The following is a 21,962-nucleotide window of genomic DNA, read 5'->3' as shown; positions in this document are numbered from 1 at the left end:
TCAAACCCTCTGTAGCCAATATTACGGAACGAAAAACGAGGGAGAATTGTCCAGCGCTATTTTTCAACCGATTTCAATGTTTTTGGGCTTGTTGGAATCGTTAGGACCCTATACTCTCCATGTTATAACACAGAGAATGAGAGTATAGTGGGGGAATAAAATTCCCATCAGATCACAATGTATATGTATGTACATACATATGCCCGTCCGTTAGGTTAAAGTCCGTTTCGACATTTTTGTTCAGTGTGTCGAACAGTGTCGAACGTCGGTTTGTATCGAAAGAAGTGGTGATTGGTGAAACCCGTAAAACCATAGGTGAAACCGTGAAACGAGTGAAACGGAACCCAACGGAACCCGTGAAATCAACTTGGCTTGACTGGGTGATCTGCTATGATGTAATAATAATACATCTAGTAAAAATTCTAAGCTAAACTGAAGGTAATCTTAACACTAATTTCTTACTTAATATGTAGAAAATGTTGCATTCAATATGCTGTACAAGCTAACGGTTAAAAAAATTGAGAAGGTTCAATGACTAAATCATAACCTTAAAATAACGTTTTTATTGCATTATTTTTCAAAAAAGCTCCGGCTAAATAGAGATTCTGTTCGATATCTTTAATATTAAAGTAATTATAGAAAAACTTTGTTTAGCTAAAAAGTACATGCGAGGATTCATAAAATTATAACAAGAGACTAAAAAGAGGTTAGAATGAGCTCCCAGCAGAGTCCAGCAGCTTTGCAAACAACTGCTGATCGAGAAAAAGTTTATACATGGATAATTGAGCTTTCTAATCCAGAAACAAGGGAAAATGCCTTATCTGAACTTAGCAAGAAGCGGGAAGTTGTACCTGATTTAGCTCCTATGCTATGGCATTCCTTTGGAACAACTGCGTCGCTTCTACAGGAAATTATTAACATTTATCCTGCTATTAATCCTGCAACCCTTACTGCTTATCAAAGTAACAGAGTATGTAATGCATTGGCATTATTACAGTGTGTAGCAAGTCATCCAGACACTAGATCTGCATTTTTGCAGGTAAGAAAACATTGCCTATTAATTTCTAAAAGATACTTAAAAGACATTATTTGAATTTTTATGATTTTTTCAGGCACATATCCCATTATTTCTATACCCATTTTTGCATACTGTTAATAAAACCCGTCCTTTTGAGTATCTGAGACTTACGAGCCTAGGAGTTATAGGAGCTCTGGTCAAGACTGATGAACAGGAAGTTATCACTTTTCTGTTAACAACTGAAATTATACCATTATGTTTAAGAATTATGGAAAGTGGGTCAGAGCTAAGTAAGACTGTTGCAACTTTCATTTTGCAAAAAATATTATTAGATGAAAGTGGACTATCATATATTTGTCAAACATATGATAGATTTAGCCATGTAGCTATGATTTTGGGAAAAATGGTACTATCACTAGCAAAGGATCCATCTGCTAGATTATTGAAGCATGTAGTAAGATGTTACCTAAGGCTTTCCGATAATCCAAGGTATAATTTGATTTAATTGATTTTGTTACATTTAACAAAGAAACAAGTAATATAATCAAATTCTTGTACATTTTAGAGCATTATTGGCACTTAGACAGTGTTTGCCGGATCAATTAAGAGATACCACTTTTGCAGCCTGTGTGCAAGATGATGCATCCACAAAACATTGGTTAAATCAACTTCTAAAAAATTTAGAAGCTGGTCCTCCACCTGGTCCTCCTACTCAGCCATGTCAACAAGATCCAAGAGCAATTGGAATGTCTCCTCTTGCATCTTAAGCTCAGTATCTCTAGCGGCATGTAAAATAACTTTTGTCTCAATAATAACTAGTTAAGTTGTATAATAAAAATTTGCAGTGCAAAATTAGTTGATAAAATTTTTTGTTAATAAAATAATAATAAATTCTTACGTGTACCTTATGCATTATACATAATGTATTATCACTAAAACAGAATAATTTTTAACATAGGTATACTGTGCTGTGACTATATTTGTATTTAAAAATATATAAATATCTATATATAATTAGGATTAAATTAATATATATTTGTAAGTTCTGCTATAATTTTATAATTATATTTTTTGAAAGTATTTGATAAACCATAAGCTTTCTACTATTGGTAATTACTACCTTAGTCATGTAATGTATAATTAATTGAAAATTATGTCAGCTATTTAATATGTAAGAGTTAAGTAAAGAAATGCTTGTATAGTTTTTGTTTGACTATAAAAAGAAAACATGGTGGAACTAATTAAATTAACTTTGTACGAAATTTAATATAACATTCTGCAAATTACTTATGTCCCTCTTAGTTATATGTTTTAACGCTAAGAACAAATAGCTTGAAATTGCTAAAATAATTTTTTAATAAAATTATATTACAAGTCTTGTACAATTTTTTATTTGTAATGATTTTTCCTTTATAGATAAATATTTATTGATTTAATTCACTTTTGCTCTGAAAGTTTATTTTTAGTTTATTATTAATTATCTGATCAAATTACCAACTGGTCATGTTGCAGACATTACAGTTTACACTAGTTTACAGTAACTTTCAGTTGGTTCACTCTTACCTTTCTTGATCAGTCTTGACATCTTTGATATAAGCTAGAGCTTGTTGATAGCTATGACATTTTAAGGTAGAATGATGAATCTCGGTGTTTTTTCTAATTCTCAGGCAATTATTCGCCTCTTGAAATATATATAATAGCACTAGTTCCATCTACATCATTGAATTTTATTAATGCTTTTATTTATTCATATCAATTTATGTTATAATCTCGCGTAGCGCTATAATATAACCTCAAAAATGGATTTGCTGTTCACTGTAAACAGAAAAACTTCAATCAAATCGTTTTCAAATCAAGAAAGGTAGGTTTGATTTTATTCAATATATTTTATATATACAGGTATTTATATTTAATTTATCATTCATCCAGCTTGTATGATGGACAAACATTATGCACTTTATCAAGTCGTAACATAACAGCTTTTACAACTACTACAGAACTAGATGATACGAATGGTAAAACATGGGGCTCTCATGTTTATGTTTGTGATTTAAATATGCCATGGCATGCACACAAGTAAGTATTATAATTATATATAAAAATTAAGCTTCAAATAAATATGAAAACTAATCAATATTTGTAGGGTTCTTTCAAATAAATTTAATGTAACAGCATTGGAATGGGACTTACCAGGAGACAAGCTTGTAATTGCTGATTCATCTGGCAATATTCAGCTTTGGATGTTTAAGGATCATGTGCTTAATGATTGGTTATTAATTGGATCAACATGCTTTCCAGGAGAGCACATTTTAGGAGCTGCATGGTTTCACAATGGAAAAAAAGTAGATTTTTTAAATATAGATTTTCTTATCTCTTGATGATAAAATAACACAAAACATGCTTTATTTATTTCAGACAGCACTAGTAACAGAAAAAAAAGACAGCATACACTATAGTGAAAAATTTAACCATTTACTTTTTGCACCATCAGTAAGGCAATTTGGGGGTAGGGCTGCAGAAGGAGTTCTGGTAGTATCAACTACAGGAATGGTTGGTGCTGTAATGATTACAAAAGATTTTCAAAATCCTATATGTTTTTCAACTGAAAGTTTAGGTAGCACAAGACACAGAATAGCTGCTGTTGATCTCTGCTATGGAAAAAGTAAATCATGAATTAATAAATTAACATAAACGTTTGCTAATTTTCTTTTTATTTATAGATGGTCACTTTTTGGTAGCTGTCAGCAGCGGAGGCATTCATTTACCAATTAGGTGTTACAAAGTTCTAGTCCGTAAATTTGATGATAAATGTAGTATAACATCACAGGCTTTACCTAGCTTTTTTTTGCAAGATGGAGCACTTAAAGATAGTACATGTAAGGGATGGTATACATATGAAGTAATAAGATAATGTTCACTTATTTCATTATTGATTCAAAATCTTATTTCAGATAACACTGTAACACATTTAAAATTTGTGGTAAGAGAAGATGCAGATTCTTTAGTTGTTGCTGCAAATAGCGAATCTGGAGGTTTTGTGGAAGTTTGGGAACTAAGAGAAAAATCACAACCTGTAAATAAATTATTTATGCCAAAGGGTCTAGAAGCTTTTAAAACTGTAGTAAGTACATTTATAATAAAAACTAAAAGAACATTGTCTATTACATACATGTGTTAAATTGTTTTGTTTTTAGGTTTGGCAACATCAGTCTCAATATCGCTTTTCTTCTCAAGTTACAGCAATTACAACAACTAAATTATCAATAGTAACAACTTGTCCACCACCAAGTTATATTATTGTTGCTCTAGCAGATTCTTCTATTCACGTTTTAAGTAGAGATTCATTAAAAGAAATAGCATTTGCTTCATTGAACTTATCTTGGAGACCAGATGAACCTAGTAATAAATATATGAGAACAATCACTACCATAACACACATAGATTCTTCCTGGCTAGGCTGTGTTCTTTCAGCTTGCGATAGTCATGGGAATCTGTACTTTTATAAATTATTACCTGATGGAGGTTCGCAAACTTAATTATCAAAGTATAAAGATAATTTTAAACTTTATATTTTATACAAGTTAATATTTTATCAAATTTTAGGAACAACAATGACATTAGGAAATGCTTGTACACTGCTAGAATATTGCTTGATAACAGGATTAGATTGGCTAGATTTACTCTTTTGTCTAAGATCGTCAATGATAGAAACATTGTGCGAGAGACTGGACACTTCTTATAATAGACAGTCTCCTTCTACTCAGCAATATCATTATGTACAATTTCTTTGTATCAAAACTTCATTATACAGGTAAACAAATATATTTATTTGTCTTATCTAAAAAGAAATATCATGGATTTCTATTTTTACTGTTTTAGAATGCTCGTAATAGGTCAAAATAAAGCAGCAGATTTGTCATCACTTCTCATGATCCATTCTGTGGCAAATGCGTTCAAATCTTTATTGAGACCGTCAGATTTAATTTCTCACGACAAAGGACCAGCAGAAAGTTTAGCAGCTGTGATTAATGATGCTTATACTGATGTTGACAAAGTTTTGCTCCATCTTGATCCTAAAGAATTTACAGTGGAGCCAAGTACACTGCAATCTCTACAGCAGCTAATTCAGTGGGTTGCTGATCTTGCCCTTAATTTATTAGCCCGTCTTCCTGAACAAAGATTACAGATAAAATCTAGCGGGGTTTGTGCTTTCTTATACAAAAATAAGTTCAATTTATTTCGAATAAATTAAACTATAATTTACTAGTAATTTATTTAATTTTAGTACGAACTTCTGAAGGATTACAGAGCTTTAAATACGGTTCGCGAACTTCTTGTAATAATTCGTATATGGGGCCTCCTTCGTCCTTCGTGCCTTCCTGTCTTCTTCCGAAGTGCAGATAATCTTGATGTTTTGGCATTGCTTTTTCGTTTACTATCAAAGCTAGTGCAACCGAATGGAGAAACGCAGCAACAACAAATTGACGATGGATTAATCGGTAATATTTTCTTTTCTTACATTTCACAATACGCTACATTCAGTTCACCTTGTGCAGCTATTAATCTATGTATATCATCGTGTTATTCGGTAAGCAATTTATTTTTGTTACTTTATTGAGTCTACTGATTTACTGAGATGTACAAATATAGCATATAATGTAGAAACAAGCAACGTCGGTGAATAATTTAAAAACTCATCTTTAAATTTCGCTAGATCAAAATTTAAAGAGGGAGTAGTAGATATTGTACAAAACCAAGTGATAACTTTTTATTATTTTCTACTGATCGCGATATTCACATGCTGAAACTAAATTTCTGAAATCACACATAAAAACCACTATCTTCAAAAAACCTTTTAGAATTTATATTAAAGGATAAAAGACACTCAACTTCGTTCAAAATCTGTACAGCTATTAAAGAAGGATAAAGCAGAAGATTCAGTAAAATTTTTTCAGTGATTTTTTTTCAAAATAAACTGTACGTCTGATAATTCATTCATCCAATAAATCGAATTATTTTATAGCAGATCTGAATATTCCAAAAGTAGGTAAAACCGAATTATTTTTAAAAATGGATCGAAGTGCTGATTTAATTAAATAAGAAAATCAAACTATATCTTATAGTATTGTTGATTTGCCAGTGATTATTCATGAAATTGCCTCAAAACTTTCAACACTAAGCGATATAAAAATAGAAAGCTCGGCATATAGTACGACCTTGACTAAAAAACCTGCATTAATTTAAAATAATAATCTAAATTATTAAAATACAAATAAAATTTGATAAGATGCATTGGTTTATTAATCTATTGCAGATGAATGTTGCTTACTTCCTAATCAAATTATGATACCACAACTACATCAAGGAAATAGCATAACTGCTATTGCTACACCAATCTTTTTTTACCAAAGTTTTCCATTACAAGTATGAATTACTTCTGCAATCAAAAAATACAAAACAATATATATGTGATTGATTATTCAATTATTTTAGTTGGAGTATGGTATTGAGCCTGAGCAATTACTATTTGTACCTGAATTAAATCCAGTGGAAGGATGCATGCACAGCGGTCAGGTAGTTGACACCATTAGACATCTTTATTTGGGAAAACACCCATTTTATGTCAAGCAGTGTACCAGGTATGGTTTTAATAAAGTTATAAAACTGAATATAAAAAAATAGTTTAGAAAAATTAATTAAATGAATGGGCCTAATCAATTTGATTACATTAAGATGTGGTGGCAAAGCTCAAGTTCAGAATATGACAAGAACAGCAGCTATCAGGGCTTGGGATCAAAGATGGACTCGAGCATGTCGCTGTGGTGGTATTTGGAGAATTCACAAAAGCTGTGCATAAAACAACAAGTATTTTTTCATTGTTCAAAGCAGAAACTTTTAGCATTTTTTACATAAATAAATTGTATTGAAAATCTTTAATAATATAATACAGAAATTAAAAATTATATATATATTATGGATCAATTTTTTAGATTACTCTATGGAATTTAAAGAACACATATTTAACGTGTATTTAAATTATTCTGAGACTAATTTATATTATTAATGGTTAATGTATTTTATTAACATTATTCTGCAATAATGCAATTTCAGATTTAAAATTATTTTATTTTTATAAACTGCATTCCTAAGGTTGTTTATTGACATTTATATAATTAAGTTCTTTAGTTTTTTAAAACTAATATTGCAAATTTTTATAATAAATGACCATCAAAATTTTCAATTGCAATTTATTTTTTGCAATGATAGATGTATTTATTTTAATTATGTCTGAAATAAAGGCTTATTAAAAAATTTGGCTAATATTTTCTTTATATAAATAAAAGTATCAAGCTTTAGTTTTATTTCAAGTACAAAAAAACAAGGAAATGTAAAAATGCATTATATTATACCAAACTAGGAAAATAATTGATTCTGATTATAATTTGTTGGTCCATCATTTAGACTCAGAACAAATCTACAGATCATAGAAGTTGGATTTTATTGAATTTTAAGTTTTAATGTATTACTATAATCCATGAAGGAAAGATTGTTATTTCAATCCATTTTATTTACGAGCTTGATTGACACAATTTGCTCATTAGCTATAATGAGCAAATGTTAATGACTTTCTCCTTTTTTACCAGATACTCGTTTAAACTCTCCCATATTAGTAGTTGAGATTGGAGAGCCTATTATAATAAATTGATCAATTCTGGTAGTATCACTGCAGCTCTGATTATCTTTCACAAAAATCTGGAGATTTTGAACATTTTGGAACTTTACATAACGTAAAGGAACTAAATTTCCTTCTTCGAGATCAGCAGCTGAAACACTGTAAAATATGTAAATAAACAAATTTTGTATAATTAAAAATATTTTTATTCATTCTTACGTTAAATCCTGTGTACTGGTGTAAGAATCTGCCATATCAAAATCAATTGTTCTAGGTTGATTGATGAAAAGTTTTAAGGTTTTTGGTCCATTTTCTGCAGGTGCTTTAATTTTTAAAGAGTGCACTTTCACAGCTTGGTTAAATGAAATGGATATTATTAACTGCTCATCACAATCACTTTCTAAATATCCAGTGCCTGATAGGCATTGAATAAGATTATGCTCATCTGATTCATTTAGACATTCACATTGGCCTTTAGTTATATAAGTGCTCAGATCCATCTGGAAAAAGGAAAAACCAACTCAATGTTTTCAAACTATTTTATTTATAATATCATAATTGCATATAAAAAAATTTTATATTCAGTTCAAAAAATTATTTTAAACAATTTGAAAAATGAATTGATACAATTTAGAATGTATTTATATTATAAAAAAATATTGTTATAAGTATGAGTTCCTTTTTGGTTAAAGAAAATTGTTAAATCTTTTGTATTACAATAACAGATTATTGTTGGTCAAATAGGAAGCTATGAAAGCAGTTTATTATAACAATTTTGCTTCAATGAATTTTCTAAAATAGCATATTTTTTTGTGAAAAATATCCCTTTTTTATGTAAATGCAAGAGAAACTCATACTTTCAAGAGCTTAAATCTGACAGATTATACTAGCTGACAAATTTTTGTAATATGAATGTGTGGTAACATTTCTGATTTAATTAGGTCCACTGAATCCACAATATATTTTAGCAAAATTTTGCTATAATATCAGGTTTTTTAGAAGTATAATTTTAAAGATAAAAAATTATGATATTTAGCTACTATCAGGTTTAAGTATCTTAGGAACTTAAGGTAACAAAGTTGATAACTTTAAATTCAATAGAATGTAATTAGTAGAATTCAATCATGAGATTACAATAGAAGCATGTGCCTGTATCCGTTGAAAAATTATTTTTTAGTTTTAGAATTAAATTTCTTAAACTCCTGATGTGCTAATCAGTTTCAGCCAACTAACTTCGATTCGGTGTATCAAATTATGTTTCTAAAGTAATAACTTATATTCATGTTATATTTATAACCATTAAACTTGTCGACTAGTTTTACAATAAATTAGAGGCATACATATTTTTAGTCATAACTATATTTTAAATTTGTATAAAACGAAAGTTACCACAACTTTCTTATTGAAAAAATATGAAAATGCTTTACTGGAAGCAGGTTGAACTACATAATTTTGTTACTGATACTTATTCCAATAGAATAAACAAGCAGCCATAAATATCATTCCAAAAATATGATAAAAGGCAGTATCACTACTATTTCGTACATGTCCAGCTACAGGACTTTCAGAGTCATCCCCATCTCCATTTCCATAGAATTGCTGAATCTTGTTTTCTAATGCAACTGGATCTGCTCCTTGACATTGGCCTATTCTGGTTCTGTTACGATAAAATATAAAAGTAGGCATTGCAGTAACCCTTTCAAAAGCGGCAGTCTCTGTACATTTATCTACATCCACTTTTAAAAATACAGCCCTTGGATATTTCATTGACAATTGTTCAAAAACTGGTGCAATTCTTTGACATGGACCGCACCTATAAAATTGTTACAACATTATACATAATTTCTTAAAAGCGTCAATCACAGATTATATACCAAGTATTATGTTTTACAAGCAAATATTTTTATTTCAAAAGAATATCTATATACATGTTTGCAAAATCTAATGTAAAAATAAAATAATCTAATTATGGGTCATGCTCAGATGTATATAAAAATTAATTTTTCTTGAGAGGTGCGAGAAAAGTAAAACTATAACCTTATAATTTAAAAGAAACTTACCAACTTGCTGTAAAATCTACCACGACTAATTTTGTACCCGCGCTGGCCATTTCTGTGGGAAATTGACCATCATTCGCAATAACACGTACGACTCCCATTATTTATATCTTAATTAACATAAACTAACATCAATATTTCGCAACACAGCAAAACGTTAGATTAGCTAACTGCCAGTTTGGAGGACTGAAACGTCTGATTACTCTGAACTGACTGGGTGAATTTCAGGCGGAGGTAGTAAGAAAAGAATATCAAAACTGAATGACTGGCAGTTTAGAGTTTAGACTTTAGGTTTAGCTATATGCAATTGGCAGCTCTGTATATGTATATACTTCCACCCAATCTCTCTCATTCACATTACATACGAAGATTACGAAGGTAGAAAACGCTAATCCCTCTACATAAAAGATAATACCGATCAAGGCTTTCCAGACACACACAAACTATAGAAACTACAAAATCCCTTCTTTTTTAATGCTTCTTATAAAACTACAATAAATTAAGTTTTTAAATAATTCTAAAATTATATGTTTAAATTAATAAAAATGTATTATGCAAAAGGGTATTTATTAATAATAATTATTTTTGCCATATTACAGAGATTAATACATCTTTAAAATCATTATAAATATTACAAATATTCATCCTAGTTTATTCTGTCCACCTGTGAGAACAGTGTGGTTTTGTACATACATAATACAATCTCATTTCTTCTTCTGCTCGTCTAGTTTGAGCTTGGAAGAATACTGCTTCCCTATGTTTACATTTTGGACATGGATGCTCTTCTGTTCTAGGTAGCGTGGGGTCTGATATTACATCTGCCACAATATGGGTTAATTCACTGAAATATAAATTATGTATTAAAATATTGTATCTTACATGCTATATATAAATTAAAGATTGCACTTACTCGATTTCATGCATTATTTTGTTTACATATATGCAATTACTATCAGCAAGCTGTTTAAATGGACAGTTCCTACACTGAAACGAAAATTAATGTAACAACTATGTATATTTATTTAAGTAAACATATACTTACAGCATACATCAACACTTTGTTTTCTTTATCCTCTTTTGGGTATAACATGTTATTACATTCTTGACAAAATCTAATACCAACAAATCCTGGACCTCCATCTAAGGTTGCCATCCGTCCTCTTTTCCCCGGACACTGACCTCTTTTATTAACCTTACGGGAACGTCTGGGGGGATTTTTTAAATTTATACAGGATTTTCAAATCGTTCGAAAAAGTTATTTTTTTCTAATTCGTCATTACCTGTAAAAGACTGATCAATAAATATTATTGGACTGTTGGACATCGGACAATGGACATGTGAAATTTGTCGTCAGTCGTGGTGAGCGGTCCGGGACTAGTTTCAGGCTTGACCGACTTGACTCTTGCTCGGGTTGGACTGGGTTGGACCGCGGGGCACGGGCACGGGGGCTAGCTACGGGGCCATCACGGCTCTCGCTCCGGCGCGCTCTCCGGCTTTAGTCCGCTTTAGGCCCGGTTCCCGGTTCCACAAGCCTTGTTTAAACTGGATTATGTTAATTTTGCTATATTTTATGTCACATAGAATATAGCATAATTAACTTAATCCAGTTTAAACAAGTCTTGTGGAATCGGGCCTTAGCATGTTTAGCATTTCCTATGCGTTTCAAGCGCTTGAAGCGTAATTCGGAACGCAGCCTTAAAGAAAGTCAACCGTTTAACCGTTATCGGCGTTATCGTTCTTAAATGCATCCAAAAAAGAAAGAACTACCATGCGGTACGCATGCGCCAGACACGCACGCAGGCGCAAAGCTCGCAAGACGTCGACGACAGTGCAAGTGGCGCCACTCTTTCAGAAGCCAGTTTAATTTTATTAAATTGTCATGTTTCCCTTGAAAATAAATTTATCTGTCTAGAATTTATATATATATAAGTCTATTAATTTAACTTTAAGTAATAAAAGATCATACATGAATAAATAAATTTTCTAAGTATAAACGGACATATAATTAGTTTATTTCATAAATTTTGTTTTACATCTCCGTTTTAAATGACCGTTATGTGTTTACATTCAGAGCGCTGATCATTTAAACCTGTTTAAATGCTTATTGCCTTTTGAGAGTCAAACAATTTGATAAAACTAAGATTAAAATTATTTTTCTATCATGGGTAATTACGGAAGTAAACTATTTTCACGTCACGTTGATACGGATTATGGAACGGATAGATTAAAACCACAAAATCATATGGTGGATGAATTTTTAACACCAAAAACGTCACAAAAAATATTACCTATTGATCCCAGATCAGCCACTTCTGGTATACCAAGAACACCAATTGAGGTATTTTAATAATAATATATAGTCTATAATCTATATTATTATTCTTAACAAGCACATGTTTCATTATCAAAGAATTTTTTATTTAAATAAATATATTTTAATGCTAGGATATCAAATTAGAAGCCTCATTTATATTAATTGGTTAATATAAAATTATTACATTTTAAATCATTAGGTAAATTACACTCCACCAGAATTAATTAAGAGAACCTCTGCAGTGCCCAATTATTTGCAAACTGAAAAACCATATATTGAGACAGATATTGATGCAGTGATTCCTCCATTGACACCTAAAAGAAGTCCCAACAAGCTTTCACATTTCTCTTTTCCCAAAGCTCTAATTACTGTGAGTTAATTGATAATATTAATGATATTTACATTTCAATTTTTAAAGGAATAAATTATATTTTAAAATTGTTGACATGTTTATCTAGATGTTAGATATTTCCAACACAACTAAAATTCAACCCAGACAATTGAAGAAAATAATGAAGACTGTAGATGTAGAACGATATGAAATATTGGGAATTGATCCAAGATCTCCAGCTGCTGATTTTGATAGAACACCAATTCTAAGAGCCAGATCAATGGAACGCATAAAAACACATTCTTCTGAAAATTTATTTAAATATGGTAGCTACAATAGTGAATCTATATCTAGCTATAGATATTCATATTGTGAAATCTCCACTACATGCAATATACCAGAAATTCAAACTGTACAAAAATTATCATCCCCTGAAATACATAGTACTGCATCTTCAGATACAAGCAACTTTGTATTTGATGAGAGTAATTTGTCTCAGCTAGATAACAAAATTGAGCTTAATTACTCTAGTGATAGTTGTAATCATAGTAAAGAAAGTATTGATGAGGAAAGGAGTGAGATCACTGTACTAAATGCCAATATGGAAAGCAAACTACAAAAATTGAGTGATACAAAATTTGTTAATTTAGAAGTAAATAATTTATTTGATAAAGAGAATAAATTGTTAGAAAATGATGAAAAAATGAGAAGAGAGAAATTGTTGAGCTCCAATAAACAAAATAATATTGTTAATCAACAAAGTGCACACCAATTTTATTCACCTACAAAAAATAATGACAAGATTAAAATTTGGACAGACTCTAATTTGACAATAGGCTTCAAAGAACTTGAGCCTAATAAGCTTGACGTTAATGAGAAACATTCAGAAGCTTTGAAAGAAGAGATTATTATAACATTTGACGACGATGTGTCAATTAAAAACTCCTGTGGAGCAAAAACAGCTAAAAGTAAAACTAATATTGAAAAAAGGCCAGAATTTGTAAAAAATAAGATATCAAAATTGGATCAGAAAAATAACATAGATGAGAAAAAAAATTTTAGTCCTGATAATAAAAAATTTGAAATATCAAAGGTATTGCAAGTCTATAATTAATAAGTATGTAGTATTTTGTAATATATTAAATAACATGCAATTTTATCTGTCTACAGTGCAGGACACCTCTTGCAAATAGATCCAATAATGGTCAAATGCCAACTAAGTCTCCACAACATCTGCTAAGAAATAAAGTCATGTCTGTTAAATTGCATCAAGAGAATACACCCCCACGTAATTCAACAGTGAAATCTAAGTTGAATGGTACTCTTTGGGATCCAGATTCTACTATTGTTATTTAAACATGACTGAAGACCTTTACTTAGTGAAAGTATATTACCACATAATATTGTACTTTGCTTTTTAATCTTAATATCCATATTGTTTCATTTTAAAAATAGTATCTAATATACGGAAATCTGTTAGTAAGCATAGGTATATATACATAAATATTAAAAAACACTAATAATCTATTGTATATTTATTTAATCTTAAATAAATTAACTTTTTCCCCATTCATTTCTTTTTCATTCTTCATCATTACCGAGCGTATGTTCGATCGGACTAAGTGGATAGTCTCTTGAAGTTTTTCACTAGGTCGTACCAGTTCTTTTACACTAAAACAATTATTGTTGTTTATTAATCTACTATATAAGGTAACTTTTATTAACAACAAACAAATTATAATAATTTACCTAGTATTTTTTATCACAATCCTTTTTTTTGCATCATCAATCCCAGTTTTTAATTTAATGGTAATACCTTTGTCAACTTTTTTTACTTTAGCAAAAGAATTGAAACTTTGGGATTTAGCAGCTATTGTTATTTGTCTTGTATCTATAATTGAAGGTCTTACTATCTTACTTTTTACTGTATCATTGATCAGCTTTCCTTTATAATTTCTTTTTACTTTATAAGAATTTTTAATTGATTCAAATTGGTCATTAGATGATGCACAAAGTATTGTTTCCATTGGTTCATATGGGGCCTTATATGGATTTGTTTCATTTAAATTTTCATAATTATGATTATTAATTAAGTGTTGTGGTAAACTTGGAAATGGTATAAGGCGCCGATCAAGCTCTTGTGGGATTTTATTATATATACTTTGCAATGTCTCTCCAGGATTTGTTTTATGAAGCCTATCTTCATCAAGAGGGAGGGCCGGATTCTTTTTTCTTCTGTGATACTGCTTTCTAGAAAAATAATAAAAGAATTTCATAAGAATTAATTAAATATTTTTATTCATTTAACTTACATTGGTACAAATATATTTGTGTCAGAATTTGCAAAGTCTTTCTGATTCTTTTGGATTCTCCTTAATACATCTTTTTGTCGCTTAATAAGTTTTACCCTTGTTTCTGCAATTGACTCCAACTCAGGAGAATAGAACACGTGCAATAATCCACCAAAGAAGTTTTTACCATCAGTAAATCGTTTTGCTATTCTGTTAAAGATTTACACAAAATAAGTGTTTAAAGGCTTGTAATTTAAACAGTTTTGAACACATTAAAAATATACCTTGCGCTTTGAATAGCTGCAAATTGTACATGAAAAGCCTCTGTAAACTCCTCTGTTGGATAATCAGCAACTGGATGCAACTGTTTTATTTCTCCATAAGGAACAATAATTTTCAATAATTCATTCCTCAAATCCAGTTTTGGTACTCCACTAATTATTAAGTGCTGAGATTCATCATTTATAGTATAAACCTGTTACACCAGATTGTTTTATTAAGAAAATATTGTAGTAAAAGATATTGAAATATTTATCAAAGGATCTTGGATATTTATGCTGCATCTAATAATTATATATATACAGGAGTTTTACTCAGTAAAATGTAATACATAAGATACAATTCTACCTAATTACCTTGATTGCTGTCAATTTTTTGCCTTGTCTATACAAAGATCTTGTATGACATAAATCGCTTTGTTCGTGATGCGGTAGCTTTATTATAGGAGATAATTCCATTTTAAGTTCTAGTATGTAACGTATGTAGTAAGTAAAGATACATGATTCATAAATAAATATGATTTCAGGTCACGTCAGGTCAGACTGGGTCAGACTACTCAGACTAGTCACTAGCTAGCTGCTAGCTAGAGGCAAGGTTGCCAAGTGTAGTACTTTCGGTACTACCGTAGTACCCAAAAGCGACATATCCTATAGCGTAGTACTATTTTGGGTACTACGCTATAGTCGCTGCTGATACTACTGGTCGGCGGAAATACGTCAGAGGGTAGAGACTGTAGAGGGACCGCAATATAGATATTTCTAATTACTAATTTCAAAATACATAATGCATGGTCCGTGAGCCAAGACAAATGTTAGTATATACATACCACAAGTTATAAAGTAATATAAAGAAATAAAGTGACAGTTTTAATCTTACTGACAGCTGATGTACTGATGGTATAAGTGAATAAATAAAGTGACGAAATTTGTAAAATGTACATAAAAATAATTTTTAAAAGTATATAAAGGACTGAACATTTTAGATAAGTATAACAATAAATTTTATAATATAAAATGTAAGATATAAATATTTTGTGGTACTTTGTGGGATTTTATTTCAGATTAAATTATAGTAATGTGTTTACTATGTCACTGTGCTGAGGATGGAGCTATGCAGATTTTCAAAATTAAAATAAAGGAATAGACTAAACATAATGTGGTTATTGTGTCATCGTTGAGATTCAAACTATGTTAATTGAGACGGATAATAAAATAAACGAGTGAAAAAACTGGGTAAATACAATAATAAATAAAGAAGCTGACAAATTAGATATATAATATAAAATGTAAGATATTTTATAGTTTTTTCTGGGATTTTATTTCAGATTAAATTATAGTAATGTGTTTACTATGTCACTACTGAGGATGGAGCTATGTGGATTGAACATTAAAATGAAAGGAATAGATTCACCATATTATGGTTACTGTGTCATCGCTGAGGATCAAACTGTGTTAATTGAGATGAATATTAAAATAAACAAGTCAACACATTGGGTAAATACGATACAAATAAAGAAGCTGACAGATTACATTTGTAATTTCAAATGTAAGATTTTATATAGTACTTTTTGGGATTTTGTTTCAGATTAAATTATTGTAAAGTGTTTACTATGTCAATGCTGAGAATGGAGCTATGTGGATTGAACATTAAAACAAAAGGAATAGATTCACCATAATGTTGTTTCTGTGTCATCGCTGATGAGGATCAAACTGTGTTAATTGAGACAGACATTAAAATAAATGAGTCAGCATTTTGGGTAAATACAATAATAAATAAAGAAAATGACAGAATAGATATATAATATAAAATGTAAGATGTTTTATAGTACTTTGTGGGATTTTGTTTCAGATTAAATTATAGTAATGTACGTGTGTTTACTGTATCACTGCTGAGGATGAAGCTATGTGGATCGAACATTAAAAAAAAAGAATAGGTTCACCATAATGTGGTTACTGTGTCATCGCTGAGGATCAAACTGTGATAATTGAGATGAATATTAAAATAAAGAAGCTGACAGATTAGATATATAATATAACATGTTAGATATTTTACAGTACTTTGTGGGATTTTATTTAAAGTTAATATATGTAAAATAAAATTTTTGTTTTCTTTTTACAATTGTATCTATATTAATTACTATACGTTGCAATCTCTTAAAATTAAGCCTCTGCTTTTATTAGCAAACTAATAGTTCCACACGGCAGTGATGCCAGAATCAAGCTTTTAGCAACAAAAATGAAGATAAGCGCTAGCCAGCAGGAGTATAGAAAATTTAAAGGGAAGCGGTACAAACACAACTATGCCTGGAGAGCATAGGTGTGATTTGGACTTCAGGCAACATTGGCTTTAGAAGAAGAGCGACTACCGCTAACCGTGACATTTTTACGTGTTATCCGTGTGAAGTGGTGCTGCGTTTACCTAAAAACTCAAAGCAAATAAAAATGCTTTTCCTAAATTGATTTGTAATATTGATAAAATGGTCAAATGTAGCCATTAATTAATTAGATTTGGTAATAAATACAGAAAATGCGTTTTATTATAACAAATGAGTTGAGGTAAAATAAACTCAATGTTTTTATATTAATCTGTTAACAAATGCATTTTTTTATTTATTATTGAGTCCAATAAATTAATGGTTATTAAAAAAAAAATTCCTTGTAATGAAAAAAAAAATGAAAAAATGTTAAACTTCACCAAGACTCGAACACGAGCCCACCACATGACAAACGACAACCTTACCACCTGCGCTACAGCGCTCACTTGATGTACCAAGAGCAAAACAGCCTTTTAAAGACTGACTACAATTCTTTCACTAACTCGTCATAAACGATCAAGAATTAGCTGCAATAATAAATACATTTATCTCCACAGCATTATTGCACTAAATTTATTATGTTTTTAATTTGAAGCATACATTTTACATGAAGATACGATACTTTAAGGATGTTCATGCAATACTTTAAATACAAAACTATTCATATGCTGGTTTATCATAGTTATTCGACTACATATAACAAATATTATAATATTACTTAATTAATTTATGATAGTTGAGCATATGAATAGTTTTGTATATAGAGTACTGAATGGTTTTAAATTATCATATCTTCATGCAAAATGTATGCTTCAAATTAAAAACAATAAATTTAGTACAATAATGCTATGTAGATAAATGTATTTATTATTACAGCTAATTCTTAATCGTTTATGACGAGTTAGTGAAAGAATTGTAGTCAGTCTTTAAAAGCCTGTTTTGCTCTTGGTACATCAAGTGAGCGCTGTAGCGCAGGCGGTAAGGTTGCCGTTTATCATGCGGTGGGCTCGTGTTCGAGTCTTGGTGAAGATTAAAATTTTTTCATTTCTTTTTTCATTACAAGGAATTTTTTTTTTAATAACCATTAATTTATTGGACTCCATAATAAATAAAAAAATGCATTTATTAACAGATTAATATAAAAACATTGAGTTTATTTTACCTCAACTCATTTGTTATAATAAAACGCATTTTTTGTATTTATTACCAAATCTAATTTATTAATGGCTACATTTGACCATTTTATCAAAATTAAAAATCAATTTAGGAAAAGCATTTTTATTTTATTTATTCACTTATACACTGTGGGAAATTGATTCGTCGACCTTTCGGTTAACTTCACTCCGTACTTTTCTGAATTATACCACAGTATAGAAAAAATCATTTAAGTTGGTATCTGTTGTAGAAAGTATAGAAATATGAAAATAATATATATATTTTCATACTCATGTACATATAGTCTACTCGACATTAGTTCATCAAAATAGTAAATGTCAAATAGGTAAAATTCATGAAATATGAAGTATCAGTTGTTTGTAGCACAACAGAAAGAATTATAATAAATAGTTATTTAACCAATATTTTCAAAAATTATGTATTTCTTTAAAGTATGAAAATATTCTGTTTGTCTACAAATAAATCCTTCATTTGTAAATAAGTGTATGCAAGTTATTTAATCAAAAGTTGGACCAGCTGAAGTAAAGGGACTAATGCATAGCAGAAAGAAGAATAGTTGTCAGATGAGTATTCCAAACCACAAAAGCAAAACTGATTTGGATATTTTTCTTGGTTAAAATGTTTGTAATCATTTTTGTTACAGGAATCATTCATCAAGACACATGGTATAATTGTTATTATTTATTGCACATCTCTAATAAAACAGTGATTTGTGAAGTGGACAAAAATTCTTGTATATTTAAAAGTTGAGTGAAATCCATCTATTGCAGTCGCAGCTACTCCGTAAAACTTGGATTTGAAGACTTAAGTAAATCTCATCTAAAAAAATATAATTATTAAAATTAAGAAATGTAAGTCTATCATAATAAGTTATTATTTGTTTACCGTCAAAAGTCTATAGCATGGCCATTATTTTCTAAGACTTTGTTTAGTCTATGCGGGACGGAATTTACCAAATTTTCACAAATTTCAGGTTCTCCTCTCAATTCTTCCCAAACTCTCAACACATGATTTCTCAGGGCTTCTTTAGTTCTTTCAGCCTCTGGTCTCCATCGTTTGGTTATGATGCCCCAGATATTCTCTATGACATTTAAGTCAGGTGATTTGGAAGGCCAATCAACCAGAGAAATTTGTGGATGCCGGTTAAACCAATCTCGTGTCTTGAACGAGGTGTGTACGCTGGAATTATCCTGCACATAGTGAATGGTAGGCATTTCCTCCTCAGGATAGATTGCTCTTACTGTCGGCAGCATGACATCTTCCAATACATTGATATATATATCCGAGTTCATCTTAGTTTCTATTTGATGAAGCTCTCCAATGCCATGCTTGGACATCCAGCCCCAGAATGCCAACGATATTCTACAACTCCTGTCTCGAGGAAGAACATATTTTTCGTTCAACCTTTCGTCATCTGGCCTCCACACGTGCATTCGGCCGTCTGCTGTTGACACAAATACCTTCTCATCTGTCCAGATCGTATTATCCCAACAATCATCCTGTTGGCCTAAATATTCTAGAGCAAATCCTACACGTCTTTCTCTGTGCTCATTTGTGTATTTAATTTTTCTGCAAGGACGATGGCAATGGACACCTTCTCTATGCAGAATATTACGCACTGTTTTAGGTGTAATATTTAAATTTATCTCACTTAGAACTCTTGCAGATGCTTGGAAAGGATTGTTTTCCATTGAACTACGAATAATTCTGTTTTCTTCTGCAGTTGTTTTAGCAACTCCATGGTTTTCTTTTCTATGATCTGATAATCCTTCCAGGCCATTCTCTCTATACCGATCTATCCACTTACTCACTGTCTGCCTATGCAAATTTAACTTTCTTGCAATTTCAATATTGCTATAATTTTCTCTCTTCAATGCAATAATTTGCCCTCTTGTAATTAAATCTTTTTCCCTTTGATTCATTTTCACTTTTACTTAATTGTAACTTGCAGTCTTTTGTTTTAAACAAAAGACTGCAAGTTACAATTAAGTGGGAAAAAAACAAAAGACAAATAAAGACTGCAAGTTACAATTAAGTAAAAGTGAAAATGAATCAAAGGGAAAAAGATTTAATTACAAGAGGGCAAATTATTGCATTGAAGAGAGAAAATTATAGCAATATTGAAATTGCAAGAAAGTTAAATTTGCATAGGCAGACAGTGAGTAAGTGGATAGATCGGTATAGAGAGAATGGCCTGGAAGGATTATCAGATCATAGAAAAGAAAACCATGGAGTTGCTAAAACAACTGCAGAAGAAAACAGAATTATTCGTAGTTCAATGGAAAACAATCCTTTCCAAGCATCTGCAAGAGTTCTAAGTGAGATAAATTTAAATATTACACCTAAAACAGTGCGTAATATTCTGCATAGAGAAGGTGTCCATTGCCATCGTCCTTGCAGAAAAATTAAATACACAAATGAGCACAGAGAAAGACGTGTAGGATTTTCTCTAGAATATTTAGGCCAACAGGATGATTGTTGGGATAATACGATCTGGACAGATGAGAAGGTATTTGTGTCAACAGCAGACGGCCGAATGCACGTGTGGAGGCCAGATGACGAAAGGTTGAACGAAAAATATGTTCTTCCTCGAGACAGGAGTTGTAGAATATCGTTGGCATTCTGGGGCTGGATGTCCAAGCATGGCATTGGAGAGCTTCATCAAATAGAAACTAAGATGAACTCGGATATATATATCAATGTATTGGAAGATGTCATGCTGCCGACAGTAAGAGCAATCTATCCTGAGGAGGAAATGCCTACCATTCACTATGTGCAGGATAATTCCAGCGTACACACCTCGTTCAAGACACGAGATTGGTTTAACCGGCATCCACAAATTTCTCTGGTTGATTGGCCTTCCAAATCACCTGACTTAAATGTCATAGAGAATATCTGGGGCATCATAACCAAACGATGGAGACCAGAGGCTGAAAGAACTAAAGAAGCCCTGAGAAATCATGTGTTGAGAGTTTGGGAAGAATTGAGAGGAGAACCTGAAATTTGTGAAAATTTGGTAAATTCCGTCCCGCATAGACTAAACAAAGTCTTAGAAAATAATGGCCATGCTATAGACTTTTGACGGTAAACAAATAATAACTTATTATGATAGACTTACATTTCTTAATTTTAATAATTATATTTTTTTAGATGAGATTTACTTAAGTCTTCAAATCCAAGTTTTACGGAGTAGCTGCGACTGCAATAGATGGATTTCACTCAACTTTTAAATATACAAGAATTTTTGTCCACTTCACAAATCACTGTTTTATTAGAGATGTGCAATAAATAATAACAATTATACCATGTGTCTTGATGAATGATTCCTGTAACAAAAATGATTACAAACATTTTAACCAAGAAAAATATCCAAATCAGTTTTGCTTTTGTGGTTTGGAATACTCATCTGACAACTATTCTTCTTTCTGCTATGCATTAGTCCCTTTACTTCAGCTGGTCCAACTTTTGATTAAATAACTTGCATACACTTATTTACAAATGAAGGATTT

At 30.7% G+C, this 21,962-nt stretch overlaps 7 protein-coding genes and 1 long non-coding RNA gene across 9 annotated transcripts; 5 read left to right on the top strand and 3 right to left on the bottom strand.

The window, feature by feature from the left end:
- The first annotated feature begins 221 nt into the window (after positions 1–221).
- Positions 222–2,244, top strand: Rcd-1 (Required for cell differentiation 1). Its single transcript, XM_066732555.1, has 4 exons — positions 222–438; positions 655–1,039; positions 1,113–1,507; positions 1,584–2,244. Exons 2-4 carry the CDS (start codon positions 713–715, stop codon positions 1,783–1,785), a joined length of 924 nt encoding a protein of 307 aa, XP_066588652.1. The 5' UTR covers positions 222–438; positions 655–712; the 3' UTR covers positions 1,786–2,244.
- Positions 2,245–2,410: 166 nt separating this feature from the next.
- Positions 2,411–7,153, top strand: MED16 (mediator complex subunit 16). The gene is made up of 13 exons (XM_066732702.1): positions 2,411–2,879; positions 2,948–3,094; positions 3,162–3,360; positions 3,434–3,680; positions 3,739–3,894; positions 3,970–4,139; positions 4,213–4,540; positions 4,622–4,829; positions 4,898–5,219; positions 5,304–5,517; positions 6,333–6,442; positions 6,512–6,657; positions 6,752–7,153. Exons 1-13 carry the CDS (start codon positions 2,818–2,820, stop codon positions 6,873–6,875), a joined length of 2,433 nt encoding a protein of 810 aa, XP_066588799.1. The 5' UTR covers positions 2,411–2,817; the 3' UTR covers positions 6,876–7,153.
- Positions 7,154–7,349: 196 nt separating this feature from the next.
- Positions 7,350–10,052, bottom strand: Txl (Thioredoxin-like). The gene is made up of 4 exons (XM_066732703.1): positions 9,752–10,052; positions 9,237–9,504; positions 7,911–8,191; positions 7,350–7,850 (listed from the first exon to the last, which is right to left on the bottom strand). Exons 1-4 carry the CDS (start codon positions 9,847–9,849, stop codon positions 7,637–7,639), a joined length of 861 nt encoding a protein of 286 aa, XP_066588800.1. The 5' UTR covers positions 9,850–10,052; the 3' UTR covers positions 7,350–7,636.
- Positions 10,053–10,296: 244 nt separating this feature from the next.
- Positions 10,297–11,189, bottom strand: RpII15 (RNA polymerase II subunit RpII15). The gene is made up of 4 exons (XM_066732704.1): positions 11,029–11,189; positions 10,791–10,953; positions 10,659–10,732; positions 10,297–10,589 (listed from the first exon to the last, which is right to left on the bottom strand). Exons 2-4 carry the CDS (start codon positions 10,899–10,901, stop codon positions 10,400–10,402), a joined length of 375 nt encoding a protein of 124 aa, XP_066588801.1. The 5' UTR covers positions 10,902–10,953; positions 11,029–11,189; the 3' UTR covers positions 10,297–10,399.
- Positions 11,190–11,581: 392 nt separating this feature from the next.
- LOC136776658 (uncharacterized) lies at positions 11,582–13,917 on the top strand. Of its 2 annotated transcripts, XM_066732370.1 has the most exons (5): positions 11,582–11,735; positions 11,820–12,086; positions 12,262–12,432; positions 12,521–13,486; positions 13,564–13,917. In XM_066732370.1, exons 2-5 carry the CDS (start codon positions 11,910–11,912, stop codon positions 13,747–13,749), a joined length of 1,500 nt encoding a protein of 499 aa, XP_066588467.1. In that variant the 5' UTR covers positions 11,582–11,735; positions 11,820–11,909; the 3' UTR covers positions 13,750–13,917. The 2 variants fall into 2 exon arrangements, with proteins under 2 accessions (XP_066588467.1, XP_066588466.1); XM_066732369.1 differs by having other exon boundaries at positions 11,582–12,086.
- LOC136776659 (RNA-binding protein 48) lies at positions 13,795–15,544 on the bottom strand. Its single transcript, XM_066732371.1, has 5 exons — positions 15,320–15,544; positions 14,969–15,159; positions 14,706–14,894; positions 14,143–14,643; positions 13,795–14,064 (listed from the first exon to the last, which is right to left on the bottom strand). The coding sequence occupies exons 1-5, from the start codon at positions 15,419–15,421 to the stop codon at positions 13,929–13,931; spliced, it is 1,119 nt and encodes a 372-aa protein (XP_066588468.1). The 5' UTR covers positions 15,422–15,544; the 3' UTR covers positions 13,795–13,928.
- Positions 15,545–16,323: 779 nt separating this feature from the next.
- LOC136776952 (uncharacterized) lies at positions 16,324–17,305 on the top strand. Its single transcript, XR_010823194.1, has 3 exons — positions 16,324–16,456; positions 16,548–16,719; positions 16,812–17,305. It is a non-coding gene; the product is annotated as an uncharacterized lncRNA (long non-coding RNA).
- A 3,195-nt stretch (positions 17,306–20,500) lies between these two features.
- LOC136777112 (uncharacterized) lies at positions 20,501–21,060 on the top strand. Its single transcript, XM_066733184.1, has 2 exons — positions 20,501–20,962; positions 21,052–21,060. The coding sequence occupies exons 1-2, from the start codon at positions 20,501–20,503 to the stop codon at positions 21,058–21,060; spliced, it is 471 nt and encodes a 156-aa protein (XP_066589281.1).
- The last annotated feature ends 902 nt before the right edge of the window (positions 21,061–21,962 follow it).

This window comes from Prorops nasuta, unplaced genomic scaffold (genome assembly GCF_024137725.1).
Source record: "Prorops nasuta isolate Cenicafe-Biocafe unplaced genomic scaffold, Cenicafe_Pnas_1.2 PNAS00010, whole genome shotgun sequence".
NCBI lineage: Eukaryota > Metazoa > Arthropoda > Insecta > Hymenoptera > Bethylidae > Prorops > Prorops nasuta.
The sequence above is the reverse complement of the archived record's forward strand: the minus strand, read 5'-3'. Positions and strand labels throughout refer to the sequence as shown.

Coding starts and splice junctions, on each gene's coding strand:
- LOC136776658 (XM_066732370.1), top strand. CDS start 11,910: ATGGGTAATTACGGAAGTAAACTATTTTCACGTCACGTTGATACGGAT. Junction 12,087..12,261: donor TACCAAGAACACCAATTGAG/GTATTTTAATAA, acceptor TTAAATCATTAG/GTAAATTACACTCCACCAGA. Junction 13,487..13,563: donor AAAAATTTGAAATATCAAAG/GTATTGCAAGTC, acceptor ATCTGTCTACAG/TGCAGGACACCTCTTGCAAA.
- Txl (XM_066732703.1), bottom strand. CDS start 9,849: ATGGGAGTCGTACGTGTTATTGCGAATGATGGTCAATTTCCCACAGAA. Junction 8,192..9,236: donor AAAGTCCTGTAGCTGGACAT/GTACGAAATAGT, acceptor TCCTTTTTCCAG/ATGGATCTGAGCACTTATAT. Junction 7,851..7,910: donor ACCAGTACACAGGATTTAAC/GTAAGAATGAAT, acceptor CATATTTTACAG/TGTTTCAGCTGCTGATCTCG.
- LOC136776659 (XM_066732371.1), bottom strand. CDS start 15,421: ATGGAATTATCTCCTATAATAAAGCTACCGCATCACGAACAAAGCGAT. Junction 14,895..14,968: donor GCAGCTATTCAAAGCGCAAG/GTATATTTTTAA, acceptor AATCTTTAACAG/AATAGCAAAACGATTTACTG. Junction 14,644..14,705: donor ACAAATATATTTGTACCAAT/GTAAGTTAAATG, acceptor TTATTTTTCTAG/AAAGCAGTATCACAGAAGAA.
- LOC136777112 (XM_066733184.1), top strand. CDS start 20,501: ATGAATCAAAGGGAAAAAGATTTAATTACAAGAGGGCAAATTATTGCA.
- MED16 (XM_066732702.1), top strand. CDS start 2,818: ATGGATTTGCTGTTCACTGTAAACAGAAAAACTTCAATCAAATCGTTT. Junction 3,895..3,969: donor AGCACTTAAAGATAGTACAT/GTAAGGGATGGT, acceptor ATCTTATTTCAG/ATAACACTGTAACACATTTA. Junction 4,140..4,212: donor TAGAAGCTTTTAAAACTGTA/GTAAGTACATTT, acceptor TTTTGTTTTTAG/GTTTGGCAACATCAGTCTCA.
- Rcd-1 (XM_066732555.1), top strand. CDS start 713: ATGAGCTCCCAGCAGAGTCCAGCAGCTTTGCAAACAACTGCTGATCGA. Junction 1,040..1,112: donor CTAGATCTGCATTTTTGCAG/GTAAGAAAACAT, acceptor TGATTTTTTCAG/GCACATATCCCATTATTTCT. Junction 1,508..1,583: donor AGGCTTTCCGATAATCCAAG/GTATAATTTGAT, acceptor TGTACATTTTAG/AGCATTATTGGCACTTAGAC.
- RpII15 (XM_066732704.1), bottom strand. CDS start 10,901: ATGGCAACCTTAGATGGAGGTCCAGGATTTGTTGGTATTAGATTTTGT. Junction 10,733..10,790: donor ACAAAGTGTTGATGTATGCT/GTAAGTATATGT, acceptor TTTTCGTTTCAG/TGTAGGAACTGTCCATTTAA. Junction 10,590..10,658: donor AAAATAATGCATGAAATCGA/GTAAGTGCAATC, acceptor TTTATATTTCAG/TGAATTAACCCATATTGTGG.